The sequence below is a fragment of the Pinus tabuliformis genome, chromosome 3_2, assembly GCF_031772625.1.
Source record: "Pinus tabuliformis cultivar Carrire ecotype Pingquan chromosome 3_2, CPIR1, whole genome shotgun sequence".
NCBI classification, from domain to species: domain Eukaryota; kingdom Viridiplantae; phylum Streptophyta; class Pinopsida; order Pinales; family Pinaceae; genus Pinus; species Pinus tabuliformis.
In genome coordinates, this window is record NC_142302.1 from 1,110,309,348 (window position 1) to 1,110,334,085 (window position 24,738).

General features: G+C 40.3%; 1 protein-coding gene across 6 annotated transcripts in view; it reads left to right on the forward strand.

Annotated features, from left to right (window-relative positions):
* Positions 1 to 24,738, forward strand: part of ATM (Serine/Threonine-kinase ATM-like protein) — a 533,430-nt gene that overhangs the window by 234,458 nt on the left and 274,234 nt on the right. For all 6 annotated transcript variants that reach the window (XM_089417581.1, XM_089417585.1, XM_089417584.1 and 3 more), the window contains 2 exons: positions 20,672 to 20,743; positions 20,955 to 21,024. In XM_089417581.1, the coding sequence (XP_089273707.1) occupies positions 20,672 to 20,743; positions 20,955 to 21,024 (142 nt within the window). The remainder of the gene's footprint in view (positions 1 to 20,671; positions 20,744 to 20,954; positions 21,025 to 24,738) is intronic.

The following is a 24,738-nucleotide window of genomic DNA, read 5'->3' on the forward strand; positions in this document are numbered from 1 at the left end:
TGCCCAAAATACTTTAGACAAATGTCTCCCACTCCTCGGAGACTGCATTCAGGGCAATCCTAACCATAAATTCTGGATTCGGTGTAGACCTTACGAAAGTGAGCTGGTCGCAAATCTCTTACAACCTGAGAAGGAATGGATCTATTTGCTCTCCCTTATACATCTGATACAACCGCAACTGATTGTCTAATAACATCTTCCACTGCACGGAAGTGCCTTGATACAAGGTCTTTAAAGTATCCCACATCTCCTTTGCTATGTTCTTTTCAACAATATGTGGTATGACATGATCTTTGACCCCGTATAGGATCATGCACTTCGCCCTTGCCATTGCATCCTCATACTTCTCGTTCTTAGCTGGGTCTACTGGGATAGCCACGACTCTCAAGGCAAAGTCATTGATGTGATGTCGATCCAAGACTGCCAGGATCCTGGCCTTCCAGATGACAAAGTTGGAAGCTCTGTCTAGCTTGTCCCGATCCCTCTGTCCGTTCACTACCATTTCAACTCCTCTTCTGGACTCCCTCTGAGATTTGACTTCCCTCCTGGAAATCTCCCTCTAAGCCCTGATTTCCCTCCTGGAAATCCTCTGTCTAGCTATCGAAGCGCTCCTCTCCAATCCTCCTTGTAACTGCAACTCAGATCTGGATTTCATGGCTAGAAATCCGTCAAGGCGACTCCCGCTACCTTGGTTTCGTCTCCTTAGGTACTGTTCTGCACTGACAAGAACAACACCCCACCAACTTCTCAATCACAATCTGCCCACAACTCCCCAAGCCCTAACAACTGAAGAAATTGAGCCTTTCAGGCTCTGCACAATCCTGACAACGACTGAATCTGCACCTCCTGGCCACAACGTCGATCCTTCCTAGATGAGAAAGATGACCGGCCACTGTGTAGGTCTGATTTTCCCCTCTCTGCCTCTGCGCTGACCCTCCTCCTGGCTCGAAATGATGACGCAGGCTCTGCGTCACTTCCTTTCTAGCTGCTTCTGCTCTGGAACAACGCTGTCTCTTAGGACCGTCGCTACTGCTGCAAATTCTTCAGATTACTGCAGGTGCCTTCAGTTCTCCTGTGATCTGAAATGCTCCGATACCATGTTGAAATTTCTAAGTTTGACATGTTAGAAATCCCTACCGCATTATCTAGTTTATTTTCTCCTACTTGTTTATTCCATTGACAAGTTATTTATAAATATAAATACTGAAATAAACACAAATGCAACCTTAGCTCATATACAGATCAACAACTGAAATAACTGAGACAAACACACAAGGGACACCGTTATTTTTGGACAATCGTCCCTGGAAAAACCCAATGTGGGAAAAACGATGCAACAGATATGAGGGTTTTCTTATTATGTAGTTTCTGAATACAACTAGGGTTCCAGAAATGGCCCACCCAATAGAGAATGCCCTCAGTAGTAGTACCTCTCCTCGGAGACAGATATTTTGGCTGATCAGTCATCAGATGACAACTACTTATCTAGATAGCGAAAGCTGCTCCAAGCTTCTCCACTGCTCTGCGTCCCTCTACTAGGGACTGCGTCACCCTCTAAACTCACCAGCACTCAGTGTTCCCCACGAAAATCAGCCAGAGTTGCCTCTTGGCCTTGCGTTAGCTTTGCTAGCCTCTGCGCAGCTACTGATGCCTCTGTGTCAGCCCCTTGGCTCTCTGTGTTAGCTCTCTGTACCTCTGAATCACTGACGCTGGCCTCCTCAACCTCTGCGTATGTCCCAACTGTCTTTGTGTCAACCTCTCTAGGCTTTGTGCTCTCTCTAGCACTATCTGTGCCTCTTTGCTATGTATTCTCGGCTTCATGTCGAACTGCCCATCACTGCAACAGACCACTAGCTCGATTCTCTCAGCAAAACCTCACTCCAGAAAAGCGAACTGACTGATCAATTTGGTGTACCTCCAATTGACCCTCAAGCCTCCTCTTATGCTTTTCCTGTTGAGTCTTCAACGACCGAGATTAAGTCCCTAATCATTGGCTAATATTAGATTTGGCTTGATCTATGTCATTTAGAACATTTTCACCCAGTTTTATATTAATACCCATTAATATTTTAATTTTCCCAAGTTTAGACTTAGGAACCTCATTAAAAGTATTAATTATATTAATATCTCTCCAACCTTGGAATTTCCCCAAATGATTTATGGATCTTGGAGATATTATGTGCGTTAGCCTCTCCACCAATTTTCATTGCTAGAGCACATCCGATGCTACCACAAATCAACAAATATCATCAAAATCATTGCATATATTGAGATTTTTTTCATCAATACCACCCTCTAAGAATTAAAATAAGATAGAAAATCTTAGCATGTCAGGTCAAGATTTTTGTTTCACTGATGGGTACATTTTTAATAGGGTTATGATATAGGAGTTCAACAATCAATGCCACTAACATCAAGGTGGATAGAAGGCTTGGTGGTCTTGATTAAATGCTAGTTCCATACCCTTGTACATCACAAAATCCAATGGAAATATTGCAATCCCCCCAATCCTAAAATTTTGAAAAATGTTAAGTCTGCTAGATGTTGAGTGGGATCTAAAATTCTACTTTCTCCATATGAAATCCAATGAGGTCAGAATCACTCTCAAACATCTTGAGTCAATTAATGGTAATGTTAAAAATTTAAGTAAAAATGACATTCTCTTTGTTCCCTTTACTTTAAGAATTTAACATTACCATTAATTGTATAGCATTAGTGGGGCAATATGGTCAAATACTAGGCTTCCCCACTCATAAATTATTGTTTTTTTTTTTAATTGTGTTCAAAGGGTCAAGTCAGAAATCAAAGTGTCAGCCCCATATGTTAGGTCTATATGTTATGTCTACACGTCATATCTAGGGGTCATGATATTTAAGAAAATCATGTTCATATGTCAAGTTATTGCCAATCAACTTATGTTATGTCGCTGTACAATATGTCAAAGCTGTCAAGTCAATAGTAATGCATCACTGTCATATAGTGTCACAGTTAAGTAAAGTCAAAGTGAAGATAGTCATTATATTATTGGAATTTCTAATTCTAACCCGTTAGAAATTCTTCTTGTACTATCTGGTTTATTTCACCTACTTGTTTAATTTCTTAACAAGTTATTTAACCATATCAATACTGAAAATAAACAGAAGTACAGTCTCAACATCTATAGATCATCAACTGAAAGAAAACAAGCACGCAAGCGACATTGTTATTTTTGGACAAATGTCTCTGGAAAAAACCAATGCGGGAAAACTGGTGTAGCTATTTTGAGGGTTATATTATTATGCAGTCTTTCTGAGTACAACTGGGTGCCTAACCAGCTCACTCGACAGAGAAAAATACATGGCAGCAATACCTCTATATCTGGAAGTAGGTATTCAGAAAACCTGTCCCATGGAACCCTCTTCGGCACAACTGAAGCTCAGCGCTGGCCCTTCTGGCCTCTGCGTCAGCCTCTTACTGACTTGCATCAGCCCTAGGACCCTCTGCGTCAGCGCTTTGAGGCACTGCGCAACCTCTGGGAGCCTCTGCGTCACTCCCTCTGCCCTCTGTGTGGATGACGCAGTCTCTCTGGGCTTTGCGCTGCTTCTGCTGGGTTCTGCGTAGCCTGGATTGACTGCTGCTCTCGGTCTCTCTGCTCCTGTGCTGGTCTCCCAGTATTGTCGCTGCCTCTTTGCCTCGTACTCACTACCCCTCGTTGCTGATTACTGATTCAACTTTGCTTTGCAACCCCGCTCTAGCAAAATTAATGATTGATCACTCTGTTGTGTTCTCCAACTGACACTCAAGCTTCTTCTTATACTTTTTTCATTGGTCCATCAACAACCGGGATTAAATCTCCAATCACTGGCTAAGATTATATTTGGCTTGATCCATGACTTTTGGAACCTTCTAACCCAGTTTTATATTAATACCCATTAATATTTTATTTTTCCTAAGTTTAGGCTTAGGAACTCTATTAAAAATATTAATTATTTTAATATATCCCAAACCGGTTAGAATCTGCCCAAACCATTTTTGGGTCTTGGAGATCTCATGTGCTTTAGCCTCTCCACCAATTTTCATGGCTAGAGCACATACGATGCTAACCCAAATCAACACATACTATGTTAATCAATGTTTCACATCATTATCAAGGTACTTGTCATGTTAAGGTATCAACCAACTGATGTGTCACTTGCTGTCCCAACACATATCTTCAAAACATTAGATATGGACAGTGCAACACCTAATAGGCTATCAGGTCAAGATAATATCACTGTAATCACTGTTCAACATCATTATGCAATATGTCAAGTTGTCAAGTCTATACACTACCGTCATACGTGCATATTTATACTTCAAACTGCTCATAGTTTTCATGTCAAGTTTAACATATCAAACTGCCTTGTCCTAAAGTATCTTATTATGCTCACTATTTCAACCAAGGCGGTGAATCAAGGTTCATATCACTTGCTGTTATCTATACTCAGACAAAAAAACATAAGGTCATTACATGAGGTCACAATTTTCTTGTTTTAAGTTCAAGATGTATGTTGCTTACATTACTTGTGAAAAATAGTGAAGGTGTCAAGCCAATGATTTGGATTGCTTGCAGTCCCATAATCACATCTCTTGTTCCTTACTACTATACATTTCCAGTTTTGCAAAAATGGAACAACGATGCCAAAAGGTATGCCACAACTTTGTAGAATGATAAGGCTGCTTTTATACCTCTGCCTTCTAAATGTGAGATGTACATGCACCTGTAGATTGCTTGATGAAAGATACAAAAGCACTTTCTAGGACTGACTACTGTCTACAAAATACTTAGAGATGAGGCTGCTTAGTATCATACCACATAAGAAACAAGGGCAAGAGCTCTGCTTGGATTTGATTCGCCTTTAAAAGACCATGCAAAGTTATTTTTATTTTTGTGCTCACAGTGAGTAACAACTGGGATCTTAGGAAGCCCTAATTTGATCACAGAAATATGTGAGTTAACTTTAATTTATAGGACTGCGGCCAGCTTGAATATGTACGGAGAGAAGCTTCTAGACCCTAGCTGGAGCTTTCTTTCAGTGTCTAAACCAAAGGAGATCCAAACCATACTATAATGATACCTCAATGAAAAATACAACAAAGAGAACTCACCTTGGATTTCACTTGAGGAGAGAGAGCCCGACTTGCTGTACTGTGCCTCAGGAATGCTGAGATTTTTCTTCCGCAGGAGGCTGAAAGGAAGAGGGAAAGTTGGAACCTAAACTATGAAGAAACTAATGTTCGCTGTCCTAGCCTGAGGTTGCCGAAAATTTCAGAGCCAATGTTATATGACAGTTCGTCGAGTTTATGGTTTGAGAGGTGGGATAGTTGTTATTTTATAGTCTAATTCTTATCTTAGGAGGGGCTTCATAAAAGATAGACATTGGAGTAATTTTTTGGAGAGAAATTAAATATTAGTTTTTTTAAATTAAAACCATGAATAAGTTGTTTTAGAATTAAGTGTTAGAAACCCATTGTTAATGTTTAGGAAACCCATTGTATAATTTATTCTGTAGGAAACCCATTATAGTTAACGTTAGTGACTCTAAGATTACTTTACCATAGGGGTAACTATTTATTCAATTACCTTTATTATTATTATGATTTTTTATAATGTGCTTTGCCTTAAGCTCTACTAAAATTTGAAGTCAATGATTGGCTTAGTGCATATGGTCCTACTCGAGTGTGAAGTCAATGACTGGTTTACTACCTTTGGATCTTGAACTTATTCAAATTATACGTGGTGAGATTACGGTGAGAATCCCTGTCATATATTGACAACCGTTGGTGAATAAGGTGTCATGCCTCTACCCCTTGGGGTTTTAGCCCCCAAAATTGGGTTTTCAACTTTAAACTCAATTTTCTCTCAAACCAGAAAAAACCACGGGGTGTACCACATATCATCAGAAACATCTCTTCGAGGAGAATTTAATGACCTAGATCATCAACACAAACTCAATGGTTTGACCCTTCCAAAACCCTCGACAAGATCGGGGTACATCCTTAATCCAGGGAACCCAAACCCTAGGACTTGGGTTTTCATCCATCCAACAATATAACTGCCATCTTGATGTAATTTGACAAATACTAAGAAGCGTTCATTAGCCATTTGACATCAATAATTGGTGTTTTTAGTCAAAGTCAAACCCAATCAACTCCATAGGTTGACATCAATGACAACACCATCCAACAATCTCCCCCTTTGTCATTGATGGCAATATATGCACTCCTCCTGCGAGTACAACTCCCCCTGACATCATGCTTCATCCCCTTCTCATGATTTTCTTTCCCCTTTTGACATCAATGGCAAAGGGTTACTCCCCCTGAGAATTTGCTTGCTTCATGTGGACCTGTTATCTGCCTGCGCTCCCCCTGAAGAGAAGACTTCTTGTAATAGTCTGTCAATGACGATCCCTGTGTACCTGTGTCCTGTATGTGCTTCCTTTGACGAGAAACCTTCCTTTGGTAACTGGTAATCCTTCAATTGTTCTGAAGCTTCTATCTTGTCCATGTTGTCTATCTTTCAACGGTAGACATGTGCCACATACCGCTGAATAGACTCCCTTCTTCAAAATTTAGGAGTCGACTAGCCAGATTCTTCAAAATAATGTATCATCTAACAATCCATCTTGACTTGAGTCATTAACCGAAGCAACTATTGATTCCTTACGACTTGTTACGAACCCTGAAAGCATAATTGTTGAAACCTTCTTTCCTTCTTACTTTTCTCGCTCATCTTGTACTTGTTTATCTTGTATCTGTTTTCTTTTTCAAACCTTCTTATTCTCGTCGTCAAGATTTTCATTTATGGTTGATTTCATCTTGTACTTGCAGTTATGACATTTGTAACATTTAATGTCATCCATAGAAGATTCTATTTGGTATCTGCCTTGTGATCTCGCAAACTTGCCTCTAGGGTTTTGTGGATAATGATTGTACTTGTCAAAAACTTCACAATCCCTAGCCATATGGACATAGTTAGCACATAAAAAGCAATAACCATCAAATGAACATGCATACCTAGATAATTCATTCGGTGGCGGCGGTCCTTGATAATTGTACCTAACAACTTTACAATCCCTAGCCATATGTCCAAGGTTAGCACAAAAAAAATAACGATTAAATAAACGAACATACTTGGAAGATTTTTCATTCTTCTTTGAAAGCGGTGCTGTACTTTGTTTTCGTCCTTTGTCCTTGACTGCTTTGGCATCATTCTTTAGAGTTAATACGTTCTTCTTTGGTTCAATCGTCTTCCCATTCTCACTGTGCGAAGATGTGGAGCTTGTACCTTTATTAATTGGAGCCTTACTTGTTCTTTTTGCAAATTCTTTATTTGTCTTGTCGATAAGTTGTAAATTGTCCTTTTCTTTGAGCTTGTTGATCTCATTAAACGCTGCATCAAGTTCCTCTTTCTTTTGAGCAAGATCTTCTTGAATCCATCTTTTCAAGATCTCCTTTCTTTTTTCTGCCTCCTCAACTTGTAGGTTGAGAAGAGTGGTCTTCTCTACCTTTCTATTGAGAACTTGTATCTGTTCCTTCTGTTTCACATTTTCAATCTTGAGCCTGCTTATTTCTGCTAAAGAAGTTTTTAATTTCTTTTGCTTTAGGTCAACTCCGGATATGTATCTTTGATTAGATTCTTTCCTTTCAATTTCTGCTTCCTGCATCTGTTGTTTGAGTTTGTTAATCTTCACAAAGGTTGTGTCGAGTTCTTGTTGCTTTTGTTGGAGTTCTCTCTTGAGGTCTCGTGTCTTTGTATTTTTGACTTTTTCCAATTGTACTCAAAAAATGCTAAGGATCTTCCTTGATTCTTCATTTTTCTTGTTGAGTTCTTTTGTTGTTTCCAATTCTACTTCCAGAAGCCTTGCCCTTTCCTTTTGGCTTTTGAGTTCTTTTATCACCTTGATCACTTGATTTTGAAACTTTGTCTGACTCATTTCTCCAATTTCTTCATCATAATCAGAAGGATCTGAATTTCCAATAACATCTTGACCTAATTGCTTTGTTGAATAAAGATTATGAAGCATTTCCCAAAGAGCTTTAGTTGTTGAACATTGACCAACTTTTTTTTTCACAGAATTTGGCAAAACATTCAATATTACATTCATGGCCTTTGAATTGTGCCTTTTAGCTTTGTCGGTAGATGTGTCTCCAGAAACCACTGATTCCCATACTCCATGTGCCTGCAAATATACTTCCATCCTCGATTCCCATATCCAATAATTATTTGCATCAAAGTAAGGGGTTGGTACACAATGCTCACTTTCTTCAGATTTTATTGTACTTGTACTTTCCATTGAAATCCTTGTAACCTGCATTTTTGATTTTCCCATCTCTCTGCTCTGAAAACTGCCTTCTAGTGGTTAAGCTGTTATTGAAGGAACCAAGCTATGATACCAATTGTTGGAAATACTGAGAGGGGGGGTGAATCAATATTTCTTAGCAATTGGCACTTTTTTTTTTTTTTTTTTTCTTTTTCAGAGCATTAGTTAATCTTCAGTTATTATTATTGTTCTTCTTCAGATGATCATAAACAATAATCAACAGTAGACAACACCATACAATCAATGCAGAAAGATAAAACAAAGGACACAAAGATTTTTAGGTGGAAAACCCCCTCTGGGTCAAAAACCACCGAATGCTTCTTTAGTAATTGTCTTCTCCCTGTTAAAAGAAATTTGATTACATCAAGATTTCAACTACAACTGAGGGAGGCGTTAACCCCCTAATTCATAGGCTACAACCTGTAGCACGCTACTAGATCATAATATCCTGTTGCAACGAGAAGGACTCCCCAACACCTTGTAGATCAGGCTACAACCTGATAAGTGCCCCAACTCTCTGTTTACTAGCTGTGGTCAGAGAGGATGCTTGGCTGCCTTGTTAGTTTATCCGCCACAAATGAATGGACGCCACAACGCCCTGTGCAAGCCACAACTTGCCCTAGCACCACCCTGCCACCCTAAAGTGTTCTCAGGCGATAGTCTGAAGGTGACTCCAATCACCCGCCTTGACGAGTCAGAAGATCGCGTTTCACAATTTTCAGATTGGATCCCCTATACTCTGAAGCAATGTAGAATAACTGTAAGAAAGATGTAGAATAAATGTTGAATCCTGGTAGCCACTGATCACTGTCCCCACAAACTGATCACTGTACAAAGCTACACATTAAGCTATCATAGTTCAACTGCACTTCACGGTCACTGCACACTTCAAAACTGTTGGGTACCACTTAATGTTATTGCTCATGAATGAATACTCATCAATGCACAACCACTGTCATCATCGTATCAGGCTGCACTCGATGCTACAACCATCGGGTATTTCTATCAAATAATGGCACAATCCAAGGTGCCTCAGGTCATCCCAATGACCTGCAATCAATGCTCTCAAGCTCTGTCCTTGGAGAACTACCAGCATATGTGTAAACACTGCTACTCAACTGGTCAAGCCATGCTATCCATTCTTACATCAATACACTGTACAACAAGATGATATTGCCCACAAAGACCTGCTACCATGGAAAGTCATGTCATTATGATAGTACACCCTCTAGATCATTACTACAAATCCCTAGGTCATCACTAAGTCATCTCAGTCACAAGTCTGTGTCAAGTATCACTGCTAGGTCAAGTCAAAAATCAAAGTGTCAGCCCCATATGTTAGGTCTATGTGTTATGTCTATATGTCATATCTAGGTGTCATGATATTTAATCAAATCATGTTCATATGTCAAGTTATTGCCAATCAACTTATGTTATGTCACTGTACAATATGTCAAGCTGTCAAGTCAATAGTAATGCATCACTGTCATATAGTGTCACAGTTAATTTAAGTCAAAGTCAAGATAGTCATCATACTATGTCAATCAATATTTCACATCATTATCAAGGTACTTGTCATGTTAAGGTATCAACCAACTGATGTGTCACTTGCTGTCCCAACACATATCTCTAAAATATTAGATATGGACAGTGCAACACCTAATAGGCTATCAGGTCAAGATAATATCAATGTAATCGCTGTTCAACATCATTATGCAATATGTCAAGTTGTCAAGTCTATACACTACTGTCATACGTTCATAGTTATACTTAAAACTGCTCATAGTTTCCATGTCAAGTTTAACATATCAAAATATCTTGTCATAAAGTTTCTTATCATGCTCACTATTTCAACCAAGGCACTGAATCAAGGTTCATATCACTTGCTGTTATCTATACTCAGAAAAGACATAAGGTCATTACTTGAGGTCACAGTTTTCTTGTGTCAAGTTCAAGATGTATGTTGCTTACAGTACTTGTAAAAAATAGTCAAGGTGTCAAGCCAATGATTTGGATTGCTTGCAGTCCCATAATCATATCTCTTGTTCCTTACTACTATACGTTGCCAGTTATGCAAAAATGGAACAACTATGCCAAAAGGTATGCCACAACTTTCTAGAATGATAAGGGTTCTCAATGTGATATGTACATGCACCTGTAGATTGCTTGATGAAAGATACAAAACCTCTTTCTAGGACCGACTACTGTCTACAAATACTTTTAGAGATTAGGCTGCTTAGTATCATACCACAGAAGAAATAAGGCCAAGAGCTCTGCTTGGATTTGATTCACCTTTAAAAGGCCAAGCGAAGTTTATTTTTATTTTTATTTTTGTGCTCACGGTGGATAATGACAGCGATCTTAGGAAGCCCTAATTTCTTCACAGAAATATGTGAGTAAACTTTAATTTATAGGACTACGACCAGCTTGTATGTGTATGGAGAGAAGCTTCTAGACCCTAGATGGAGCTTTCATTTGGTGTCTAAACCAAAGGAGATCCAAACCATACTATAATGATACCTCAATAAAACATGCAACAAAGAGAGCTCAGCTTGGATTTCGCTTGAGGAGAGAGAGCCCTACTTGTACTGTGCCTCAGGGAGGCCGAGATTTCTCTTCCACAGGAGGCTGAAAGGAAGAGGGAAAGGTGGAGCCCAAACTATGAAGAAACTGATCTTCACTGTCCTAGCCTGAAGTTGCTGAAAATTTCAGAGCTAATGTCATATGCCAGTTCGTTGAGTTTATGTTTTGAGAGGTGGGATCCGTGTTATTTTATAGTCTAATTCGTAGCTTAGGAGGGGCTTCATAAAAGATAGATGTTGGAGTAATTTATTGGAGAGAAATTAAATATTAGTTTTATTTAAATTAAAACCATGAATAAGGTGTTTTAGAATTAAGTGTTAGAAACCCATTGTTAATGTTTAGGAAACCCATTGTATATTTTAATGTGTAGGAAACCCGTTATATTTAACGTTAGTGACTCTAAGATTACTTTGCCATGGGGGTAACTATTTATTCAATTACTTTTATTATTATTATTATTTTTTATAACTTGCTTTGCCTTAAGCTCTGCCAAAATTTGAAATCAATGATTGGCTTAGTGCATATGGTCCTTCTCGAGTGTGAATTCAATGATTGGTTTACTACCTTTGGATCTTGAACTTATTCAACTTATACGTGGTGAGATTATGGTGAGAATCCCTATCATATATTGAAAACCGTTGGTGAATAAGGTGTCATGTCTCTACCCCAGGGTTTTAGCCCAAAAAATCGGGTCTTCAACTTTAAACTCAATTTTCTCTCAAACCAAAAGGAACCACGGGGCATACCACATATTGTTAAATTTTCTAAACTGAAATTCTACTGCAGCAACTGATTTATTTCACCTACCTATTATTCACAATAAGTTATTTACGAAATGAAAATCCCTTTAGCGAATATTAAAATAAATTCTACTGTAGTTATCACACAATTACCCAGAGAAAAATACATGCACAAGAACCAATGACATCAACACAATTGTTTTTGGACAACTGTCGCTGGAAAAACCCAATGTGGGAAAACCGGTGCAGCAGATGAGGGCTTTATTAATATTCAGCAACAATTGCATTTACAAGGAATGATTTTACAGAGAAACTGAAAGAAAACACCTGAGACTTTCCCTTTGAGACTTTTTGACACTTTGGAGAGCCTGCTCCCACTCATGCGTCATCTCTGCGTCACTCTATGTGGCTCTGAGTGGCTCTGCGTCCCTCCGCTTCAGCCTGCATGAGCGTTGCATCTCTCATCTGGACTGCGTCTCCCTCTGCGCTGTCTTCCGCTGTCCCTGCGTCACCTCCTCCTTAGTCATTGCTTGCTGCTGATGCCCTCCTCTTCCTCCACCTTGCAACTCTTCCTCTGAAATCACTCTCCTTTACTTGAGAATCGATTTTCCTAGAGATACTGAGAATTTTCTGGTGTCTCCAAATGATCCTCAGGTCTTCTCTTATACTTTTCTTGTTGACGAATCAATGACCAAGATTAAGTCCTTAATCAACCGCTAAGATTAAAACAAACTTTATCCTCGTCTCTTAGAAGCTTCTCACCCTTATCTTTATTAATACCCATTAATATTTTTATTTTCCTAAGTTTAGAATTGGGAACCCATTAAAAATATTAATTATTTTAATAACTCCTCATTCGGGTGGAATTTCTCAAAACGATTTCTGTGTCTTGGAGATCTCATGTGCCTTAGCCTCTCCTCCAAATTTCAAGACTAGAGCACATCCAGTGCTACCAAAAATCAACACTCCCTCTTAGCGAGGAATGTGCTCTAGCAATGCTTCACTATAAAATATCACACTAATCTTCTGCATCAGTACCTGTGCTGATGCTTGGCCTGCTGCCTCACATACCTTGCGTTGTTGCTCCTTGTACTGCTACCCATGACACTGCCACTGCTGCACCTGTACTACACCTCCATCTCAACGTGCTGCATCATGCTACCCATAACACTACAACTCTTGACAGTTATCCATTTTTGCTACTGAAATGGATTCTTTACCATCCCCATCTTCTCCCTGAAATAAACAAACCTTGTTCTTCCTAGAGCCTTGGTGAGGATGTTTGCCACCTGTTCTCCTGTAGGAGTGTACCTCAACTGTACTGCCCCTCATTGGACACAGTCTCAAACAAAGTGACACCTGATATCAATGTCCTTCAACTGATCATGAAATACTGGATTCTCAAAGAGCTTGATGCAATTCTGATTATCACACATGATCCTGGTCGCTTCCATCCTTCTCCTGAATAGATTCACAAGTAATTTCCTAAGCCATATGGCTTTGCATGAAGCTGTGCTACCTGCCATATATTCTGCTTCATTTGAGCTTAGAGCCACATATTTTTTGTTTCCTACTACACCACGAGGTCATTCCCGATCCAATGTTGAAACAGTACCCAGTTGTACTTTTCCGACCTACTGAACTTCCAGCGCAATCTGTGTCAGTGAACCCACTCAGCCTGATGTCATTGCCTCTGGTGTACAATAGTCCATGTTCAATTGTTCCTTGTATATACCTGAGAACGGCTGCTGCCCAGTGCACCCTCTTAGGTTCCACCATGAACTGACTGAGGGTGTTGACAACATAACAAATGTCTGGTCTGGTATTGACCAAATACATCATGGACCCTATAAGCTGCCTGTACAAAGTGGGATCAATGTCTTTATCTTCTGATGCATCAATCTTCTTCCAGTTGGTGATCATTGGAGTAGCCAGTTCTGCATCCTGAATCTCTTCAAGATTTCTATAGCATATCTCCCTTATCCAAGGAAGATCTCACCCTTCTGTTGCCAAACTTCCCACCCTAGGAAATAATGCATCTGTCCCAAATCCTTCATGTCGAATTCTGTGGCTAGGTTCTTCTTGCAATCTTTGATGAGTCTGGATGATCCTGTCAGGAAGAGATCATCCACATATAACACTAGGGTTAGAGGCTCATTCTCTATGACCAGAAGTAGAGATTAGGGTCTGCGTCACTCTTGACGAACCCCATATTTCGCAAGTAACCATCATTTCGATTGTACCATGCTCTGTTGAAGTTTCTAACTTTACTTAATTTAGAAACCCTTCATGCACTTTTTCTGATTTATTCCTATCTACTTGTTATTTTTCTTTAACAAGTTATTTACAAAGTAAATACTGAAAATAAAGACGGTGTGTGCTCAACATAGTATAGATCATCAACTAAAAGAAACAAGAACAAACACACCACATGACAACATTATTTTTGGACTAATGCCCCTGGAAAAACCCAATGCGGGAAAACCGATGCAGCTATTTGAGGGTTTTCTTATTAAGCAATATCAGAGTACAATCTAGGTGCCGTAACTGGCCCACCCAACAGAGAATTTCCTTAGCAGCTATACCTCACAGTTTGAGAGAAATCTCCTGGCTGAAACCTCGGAAAACCCTTCTGGCAGCTCAGCACAAAACTGGTCCTGCAACCCCAGTGTTTGCCCAATCTAGACTGCGTCAGCCCCTCTTTGTCTCATGCTAGTCCTGTGTCAGCCCTACGAGGCCCTACGTCAACTCTAGGAGCCTCTGCGTCAGCTACGTTGGCCCCTCTGGTGCTCTGCGTAGCACTTGGCTGCCTCTGCGTGGCCCTATTGAGCCCTTGATGGCTCTGCGTCACCCTCCTTAGCTGCTGCGCTGCTCTCCTGGCACAATCTCCTCCTTCTCTATTATTTTGTACTCAATGCCCCTCAGCTGCTCACCCGATCACTGATTCTATCTCTTTTAGCAAACCCTGCTCTAGAGAATAGAATGACTGATCATCTGGTGTACTCTCTGAGTGACCCTCAAGCCTCCTCTTATATTTTTCCTGTTGACGATTCAACGACTGAGATTAAGTCTCTAATCAACGACTAAGATTAGATCTGGCTTGATCCATGTCTTTTGGACCATTCTAACACAGATTCATATTAATACACATTAATATTTTATTTTTCCTAAGTTTAGACATGGGGACTCCATCAAAAATATTAATTATTTTAATATCTCCTTATCTGTTTAGAATATGCCCAAATCCTTTCTAGGTATTGGAGATCTCATGTGCCCCAACCTCCCCACCAAATTTCGTGGCTAGAGGACATTCGATGCTACCCCAAATCAACACTCCCTCTTAGCGAGGACTGTGCTCTAACAATTCTCCTTTGAGTATTACTCTGATCATTCGGCATCGGTACCTGTGTTGATTCTAGGCCTTCCTACCCAACATCCTCTGCACTGCTGCCTCCTGTGCTGCTGCCCATGGTTCTGCCACTGGCACTGCTGCATTTGTACGACAACTCCCTCTGCATCCCTGCTGCTGCTGGTCCTTTCTCCCAGCACTGCATCTGTACTGCACCTCCTCTCATCATGTTGCATCATGCTGCCCACTACTGCACTGCAACTCAGTTACTGAGAAGTAAGTACCTGATCCTCCAACTGACCTTCCTGTTGGGCTAGAAACACCCACTGATGCTGAAGCTCCCTCTGTTGCTAACAAGTGCTCCCTCTTTCTGACCTTTGCGTTGCTGCAAAAACTCCATGCATCTCTCACCGTTGCACACCTCGTTGTGCCTTACTGCATTGGTGCAACACTCTTGTGCTTCTCGCACTGCTGCAGCTTGTTAGCTCTGCGTTGTCTCAGGACTCCTGCACTGTAGCTCTCTCTGCTGCTCCATCCACATTCGTCTCTACCCACTCAGCCAATCCTGCTACTCCTCGTCAGGGCTCTCGTAGCAAGGTCTAATCCAAGAGGCTGGGTATGTCAAGGATCTTGCCCCTCATTGCTTGTAGTCTGCCTTACTATAGCTCGATGTCTCCCCACTTCGGCTAAGTGGTGCATTTGCACTCATGGCATAGTCATAATTTGTCAAAACTTCCTTCTCTGCTCGTGCTGGCGTTGCCTTACTCTCGGAAGACTCTCCTTTACTCTTCTTCCTTGGGCACTGGGTCGCATAATAACCCATCACCCCACAGTGGAAGCACTTGATCTTGGAGAGATCTTTCTTCTTCCACTTCTCCTGCTTTCCCTCAGATGCCAGGGCCACATCCTCCTCCTCCTGCTTGACCTTGATCCCTTTGCTGTTGCTACCTGTCTTAGACTGTCGTCTAATCTCTTCTTGGCGAAGAGCTGCCCACATCTCGTCCCAAGGTAGGAGAGTCCCTCTACCCAGGATGCTCTGTACAAACACTTCCCACTCTTCTGAGACAACATTCAGGGCTATCCTCACCATAAGGTCTTGATCCGGTGTCGCTCCTATAGCAGTCAACTAGTCTCGGATCTCATTCAGTCTTCCGAGGAAGGAGTCAATCAATTGACCCTTCTTCATCTGATACGACCTCATCTGGTTCTCAAGCAGCATTCTTCTCTGCACAGAAGTATGCTAGTACAGGTTTTTGAGAGCCTCCCACATCTCAACTGCCGTTTCCTTCTCGGCTATATGTGGTACCACATGATCCTTGACCCCGTCAAGGATAATGCACTTGGCCCTCACCATCGCCTCTTCTTACCTATCATTATCATTGGGGTCGACTGGGATAGTTACTACCTTCAAGGCGAAGTTCTTGACACGATTCTTGTCAAGCACTGATAAGATTCTGGCCTTCTAGACTACGAAGTTCGATGCTCCGTCTAGTGTATCCTGGTCTCTTACCCCGTGTAGTGCCATGACGCTCCTCTACTTTCGTCCTGGAAGTTCTCTATTTGACTCCTCTAAGTCTCTACTTCTTGTATGGAAGTTCTCTTTTGGAATCCCTTTGAGTCCTGATTTCCCTCCTGGAAATGCTTCTGTCGCTTGTCGAGATGCCCCCTACTCTGATCGTCTTGTGCAACTCCACTGTTGATTCGGGGTCCTCGGCTAGAAACCCTCAGTAACAACTCCTCTGGCCTTGCTTTGCTAGGTATTGTTCTGACTACAGTACCTCACCATCTCCACTCTGCAATATTCTTGCAGCCTTGTAGACTCCAACAACTGCCTCTCTGTGAATTGCGTCAACCCCAGGAGGCCCTGCGTCAGCTCTGGGAGCCTCTGCGTCAGCTACGCTGGCCCCTCTGGTGCTCTGCGCAGCACTTGGCTGCCTCTGCGTGGCTCTGCGTTACCCTCCTTAGCTGCTGCGCTACTCTCCTGGCACAATCTCATCCTTCTCTGTTCCTTTGTAATCAAAGCCCCCGACTGCTCTATCGATCACTGATTCTATCTCTCTTAGCAAACCCCGCTCTAGAGAATAGAATGACTGATCATCTGGTGTACTCTCCAAGTGACCCTCAAGCCTCCTCTTATACTTTTCTTGTTGACGATTCAACGACCGAGATTAAGTCCCTAATCAACGGCTAAGATTAGATCTGGCTTGATCTATGTCTTTGGGACCATTCTAACACAGATTCATATTAATACACATTAATATTTTATTTTCCCTAGGTTTAGACTTAGGGACTCCATTAAAAATCTTAATTATTTTAATATCTCCTGATTTGTTTAGAATCTGCCCAAACCCTTTCTGGGTATTGGAGATCTCATGTGCCCCAACCTCTCCACCAAATTTCGTGGCTAGAGCACATTCGATGCTACGCCAAATCAACATTCTCCAGGTGCCTGTTTAAGCCCATACAAGGCTTTCTTTAATCTGCATACATGAGATTTCTTCTCACGTGTCTCAAAACCTTCTGGCTATTCAATGTATATTTCCTTTTCTATTACCCCATTCAAGAATGTTGTCTTGACATCCATCTGATGAATCTTCCACCCCATCTGTGCTGAAAGAGATACCACGGTTCTAATAGAAGTATACATGGCTATTGGGGCAAATGTTTCTTCGTAGTCTATCCCTTCCTTCTGAGCATACCCCTTAGCCACAAACTTGGCTTTGTATTTCTCCACACTACCGTCTGTAGCATATTTGACCTTGTAGATCCATCTCGAACCTACCACTGTTATATCCTGAAGCCTACGTACCACTTCGCAGACATCATTGACCATTGTAGAGCTGTATTCCTCCACCATATCATCTACCCATACTTGATGCTGAACGACCTCCTGAAAACTAGAAGGTTCCCCAACCCGAGCTACTAAGGCTTGGTATTTGTTTGGCTATCTTCGCTCCCTTTTATTATTCTTGGGTGCACCAATGAAGTCCTCTGCATCTCGTAGAATCCGTTGGAGTTCCCAGCTCGTTCTTCCACTGGTAGTAGGCACATCTATCAACTCTTCCTCTTCTTGAGATTCCTCCTGTTTTGAAGCTTTGACTTCAAGAGAATTTCTAGTACTAGTTTCCGCTGGTCGAAGAGGTTTGATGAAAGACTCGTCTTCCGATTGCTCCTTGGAAGGCATTTCTCGGGATTTCTTGAAAGCTCTGTCTTCCATGAACTTTACATCTCACCGAACTACTATCTTCCTACTCCCTGGAAGATAGACTCTATATGCCTTAACATTCTCGCTATATCCTACAAGATATCCTTTTTCAACAGTTTGATCTAATTTCTTTCTCTTTTTTTTGGGTATACGACAATACACTAAACTCCCAAATATATTGAAATGACTGATTTCAGGTGTCTTCCCTGTGAAGACCTTCTCCAGAGTTATTTTTCCCAATGCCCTATGTGGAGTCTTGTTCTGGACATAAACTGCAGTGTTGCATGCTTCTTCCCACAAAAATTTAGGCATATCTTGATCATACAACATTGCCCTAGCTGCTTCCACAATAGTCCCGTTTTTCCTTTCTGCTACTCCATTCTACTCCGGATTGTAGGGAGTTGTCCACTCTCTTTTGATGCCTTCCTTAGTGCAAAAATCGGTGAAGTCCTTGTCAACATACACTTCACCATTGTCTGAGTGCAACACTTTTATCTTCTTTCCTGTCAGATTCTCCATTAGAGCTTTGAACTCTTTGAATTGACCAAAACCTCATCCTTGGTTTTCAGAAAGTACATCCAAGTCTTTCTGAAATGGTCATCGATGAAGGTGACGATGTATTCGGCACGACTAAGAGCTTTTGTGGACATCGGTCCGCAAATTTCTGAGCGTATCAATCCTAGCACACTCTTAGCCCTATTGTTACTTCTGGAAAATGTTGTTTTGGCATACTTGCCCAAAGCACACCCTTTGCATACATCATCTCGTTCGGTACTTAGTTTTGGAACTCCTGATATTGTTTTCCTGAGAATTCTCAAAGCTCCATGGTGTAAGTGTCTCATCTTGCTGTGCCATAGTTCATTCAAATCTTTGTCTCCATTACTGCCTATCAGTGCCATTGGTGATTCTAGCTACAACCTGTACAACCTGTTACTTTTGATTCCAATTTGGGCCTTCTTTTTCCAACTCTGGTGTTTGACATATACTTTCTCCTTAATGAAGAAAACGTCATCGCCCTTGTTTTGAAGTTGAGATACAGAGAGTAAGTTCATCCCCAATCCTGGCACATGCAACACATTGGTTGCTCGAAGCCGCTCTCCTGGTTCGGTTCAAAAGACCACAATACCTCTTCCTACTAGAGTAGATTTTGCCTTATTTCCCATGGTGATCTGAAAATTCATTCTTTCTTCTTGATAATCTGAAAAACATTCTCGGATTCTTGTCATATGCCAGGAAGCTCCACTGTCTATATACCAAACCTCAGAGGAGGCAGAGCTTGCTAAGAAAATGGCTTCTTCTACCAATATGGAAGCTAACATAGAATAATCTTAATTCATGTCGCTTGTGCATGCTTCTGGAAATTTGCATGAGTCCTCTTGAGTGGATGCTTCTGCATCATGCTCTTGACCTATAGTTGATTTCCCTCTCCTGTTGCCACATCTCTGCTCTGATACCATGTAAAAATTACTAAACTAAAATTCTACTGCAGCAACTGATTTATTTCACCTACCTATTATTCACAATAAGTTATTTACGAAATCCCTTTAGCAAATATTAAAATAAATTGTATTGCAGTTATCACACAATTACCTAGAGAAAAATACATGCACAAGAACCAATCACATCAATAGAATTGTTTTTGGACATTTGTCCCCGGAATAACCCAATGTGGGAAAACCGGTGCAACAGATGAAGGCTTTATTAATCTTTAGCAGCAATTTCTTTTACAAGGAATGGTTTTACAAAGAAATTGAAAGAAAACACCTGAGACTTTCCCTTTGAGACTTTCTGACACTTTGGAGACCCTGCTCCCACTCCTGCGTCACTCTGTGTGGCTCAGCGTGGCTCTAAGTGGCTCTGCATCCCTCTGCAGCCTGCATGACGGCTGCATCTCTCTTTGCGCTGTCTCCCACTGTCATTTTCAAGCTAAGGAAATGGAATACTTTGTAAAAGATGAGGCACTACCTTGTGCCCGAGGTAAAGATTGTAGGAGCTGTCTATAACAGATCTCAAATTTCTCAGGTGAGTTATCAAAAACTTTAATCTCACAAGTGCATATGTCATTATCAACATTCATTATGTAGCGTAGTTTATGTTAGAAGATATGAGTAGACAAATTTGCATGTCATATTTTATGGGAATGGTAAGTACCACCGTGTCACATACCATATCTGACAAAACAGCAGGTGGTTAGTTTATTGAAGGACTTGATGTAAAAGTGTGTTTGCATGCATGACTAATTTTGTAATACCTCTTTTGTGGTTCGGTAGGCAGCATATCATATGTCATATACAGCATCTGATTTGTTTTCTTTATTTTGTTGTAATCAATGGGTTTATCTCTAGAAAACAAACAATTTGACATTATTTTGGAAACAATTTTATTTGTGTATAATTTAGTCACATCCTAGTTTGGTATGTTAGTATTAAGTACACCCATATGCTTCTGACAGGGATTGCTGTCAACTGACAAGGGCCAGAAAGCTCTCCAGTCCCTTGCTGCAAATGAGAGATCATATGTTGGGGTAAAGTCAAGCGTAATCTCTTTGAAAAGGACATATTAATGAACATCTAAAATCTTGATATTATATAAGCTGCCTACAAAAGTGAAGGAACTAATGTTTTTTGAGTAAAATTTCTTTCTAGTTGGTAAATGGTGTTTATATTTCATATTTTGTCTCTCTGATTTGAACTATCAAGGGTGATATTTCAATAGATTGTGTATACTTTTCATAGGTATTGACAAAAGGAGTTGATGTCAAGCTTGTAGAACGCTTATTATCTGAAGCTCAATCAAAATCTACCGGTAAATATTTTTAGATGTATTATTGTTTTTTAACTTCTATGTTTTTTCTTTTGCAAATGATGGCTAGGTGTCATTTTGTCTTGTCTGATTGTCATGCTATGTACATTTACATGTATACATATCATTCCTTTTATTTTTTCTTATCTTTTCTTGAAAGCACATCTCTTATTATACACATAAAGAAAAGATCTGCAGCAAGAAGTATATTGATGGGCCAAAATTTTAGAATGGCCCCCTTTCTTAACATATGCTAGAAGTGCCAACTTTTTCTTTTGTAAAATAGTTCATATATTTATGAAAAGTATTTACATCAAGAGAGGACCAAAACACAAAGGGTATATGCAACATTATTTACATCCTTTTCTTTAAAGAAATGAGAACAACAAAAAAATTTGAATAGGCAATAGAGTCTAACAACTTTGCATCCTTGATCAACCTTTTGTCAATAGCTACATAGGTACCTTTTCTCTTCACAAAAGACAAAAGGCAGACAAAGAGCTAACCGCATTCTTGAAAACATATTTGCATTGAAGCTTCTAAAGAACAAATGAGGCACAAATTCCCAAGCAGTGCCAAATACTATTAAATGAATAATAGACCATAGATTGAGAGTGATCAAACAACACTACATGCCAATGTCGCTACTCTTGAAGAATAGTGGATAATTCTATTTGAAAATGCTCCCAACATGACCTTGCCAAAGGAGAATCCCAAAATAAATGCTTCACTGTGTATGCCTAATATAGGAAGGGCAAAGCCCATCCATGAAGCCACTCATAGCCAAGTGGGCCTTGGAAGGATGATCCCAAAAAATACCAACAAAGCAAATAATTGGAGCTTTTAAGACACCCTCATTGACCACACACTATACAATCTATGGATCCATTGATTCTTGGCATTGGAGGACACCCACTACCCATTAAACATATGACCCCGATGATTTCAATGATAAAGAGTGGAGTACAATCTACTAGAATCATAACTGACCAAGGGACACCCAAAATTCCACTCCCAATCACACCAAAAGGGCCTCGACATATTTATGTTCATTTTGAAGAGATCTTCCTATGGGATGAGACCAACGATCTCTATAATAGTAGGTCAATTAGAAAAAGACAGGGCATATACATGAGCTAAGGAACGATAGTCCTTCCAAGAGCGAGATCTAGCATTCTACAAAACCCTCTACAAAATATTCTCTTTTCTTATTCTATTGTTGTGCTTGAAAATGAGGGAGATCAACAAACACAAGCACCTAGCACCTTCCAACTTCAAAATGGCCTTCTAGCAAAATTGCAACCTGCTTGATATTTGCCACCTTACCAAACTAGCCATGTTTCTCCATGATGACTAGATAATTTTGAACATGAAATATTAATCTTTCTGAAAATTTTGAGGAGTTGAAATGATATCATAAACATCCAAGGGCCTTATGATTTTAGCAACGTGTTGCAACGAAAGTGATTGAGGTCTCAAAAGGACTTGCCAAGGGGGGTCTACTCCAAACACTTAACCACCAACTTAGCTGACAGAATACTCCTTTGAGTCGTCATATCAATTAACTCAAAAACACCCTTTTTGTTGGGCATGATAGAGTCATCCCATAAAACCATAGGCAAAGCTCATGCTCCACCATATTTGGTCCATGTTAGTTTTTGGTAGCAACGGATAGGTATTCTAGTCTGTATGGTGTTTAAGATACTAAGGAACACGAGATCTCCAAAACCCATAAAAGGTTTCATGAGAAAAGTCTTAGAAACATGTCAATTAGATTAATTAGGCAATAATTAAATAATCCCTATGTCTTAGGAAAACTGGCTAATTTAATTAGAATAGAGTGAAATTGTTTTTTTCTCTAGACTTCTGGAAAAGTGAATTGATGGAGTCAACATGATCATAGCCATTGATTGAGATGTGATCATGGCCATTGGTTGCCCAACAAAAGATTATAAGAGTAGGTCGATGGGGTTCAAAGAAGACAGATCAGACACACAAGAGAATTGAGCAGTTCGACTACCCAGTGACAATGATTCAGCAAGGGCGTAGTTGAAACTAAGGAGACACTGGTAGTAAGGGTTTTAGTAGAAATTGGAGAGAAGATTTCCAGGGGAGATTTCCAAAGAGATTTCTGGTATTCTCAGAGTTGGAGAGAAGGCTGAATTTATTCTGCAGAGGCTGTGCAAATCATCCAGTCCATAGATCTGGGCAACAGATCAATTTCCAGTTGTTAGGAATAGGTTCCTAAGGAAGAGCGAGTTGCCTAGTGTGAGTTGTAGGCAGATGAAAGGGTTATAGGAACAACATTCCAGTAATAGCTCGAATTCCAGTTGAGTTGCTAGTGCACATTTCTAGTTGCTAGTGCACAGAGTGGGAGGGAGTGCAAATTACTGGAGGAGGCCGAGTTGAATTTTGCAAAGGAAATGTTGAGTTTCCAGATTGATTTCGCAGTTGGAGTAGTGGAGAAAATTTTCCAGAGCTTTGCCAGTGTTAGGAAAACAAATCATTGTACTCTCTAATTTGCTAAAGAATTTATAATAATAAAACCCTCATCCGCTGAACTGGTTTTCCATTCTAGATTTTTCCAGGGACAATTGTCCAAAAATAACAGTGTTAGATTTATTGTGTGTCTGCGTTATTTTCTCAATTCGAGTATTTTATTTTCCACAAGATATTTTATTTGTGAAGAATTGTAGTGTGAGTTTATCTATATTTATATTAATAATTAACATAATACAAATAAACTACATAAGTTAGGAGATAAATTTCTAGTAGTTGCAATTTGTGGAAATTTCACATGGTATCAGAGTAGCTCTACAGTGAGCTTGGTGAAGATGAAAGGGAGATCGGTGCACTGAAGAGTAGATCCATGCATGCCAACTAGGCAACACGAATTATAGAGACAATAGTTCGATTTCTAGTCTAGGGAGGTGATTTGGAGAAAGTGCGAGTTGTCTCAGTGAGAAGAAGCAAGCATTGAGTTTGCCGGAAAGGATTTCCAGAGGTAGATCGGATTTTGTAGAGAAGATCTAGCGCAGAGGGTTTACGTCTATGAAACTATGCTCAGTGGATTCGATTATAGGTGCGGAGTGCAATTATGCAATCAAATTGACATGCACACCACTATTAAAAATCATGGTCATCTTGCACCATTTTGCTTGCTGTTCCTTTTCTAAAAATTGTGGCATAGTGGGTCGAGGTGTCTTGTTTTATAGATGTGGGTGGCTTTGCATAGTTGTGTGTGCATGGCTGATTTCTCCATTGCTAGATCCTTCACCGCTAATGGGATCCTTCTTTTGCTGTTCTCCCAATGCGTTATTGGCAAATTTCCCCATCAACGCCTTCATCACCTTCTGGCCCTTGGCCAAATCATTAAGAACACTAACCAAATTGTCTAGAGACTAGGTCTTACCCTCAAGGGCCTAGATCTAGCTCTTCTCTCACTTAGCCATGTTCTCCAATTCTTGGCATCTTTTGCCTCAAAATTGACCCGAAACCCTAAGCCGAAGTTTTAAAGCTAAATACTTGGCGGTTTTGTAGGATTAACGTCTCAAACTTCTTAATTTTCCAGCGGCAAGTGATCCCAAAGTTTCATCGATTTTCATTGGTGGGTTCTTTAAGGCCTTGGGCTTAGGGTTCGACTTCCAAACCCTTGTTTTCTGCAATTTTATTACAACATGCAAATTACTAATAATTAGGCCTTAAAATCATAAACTA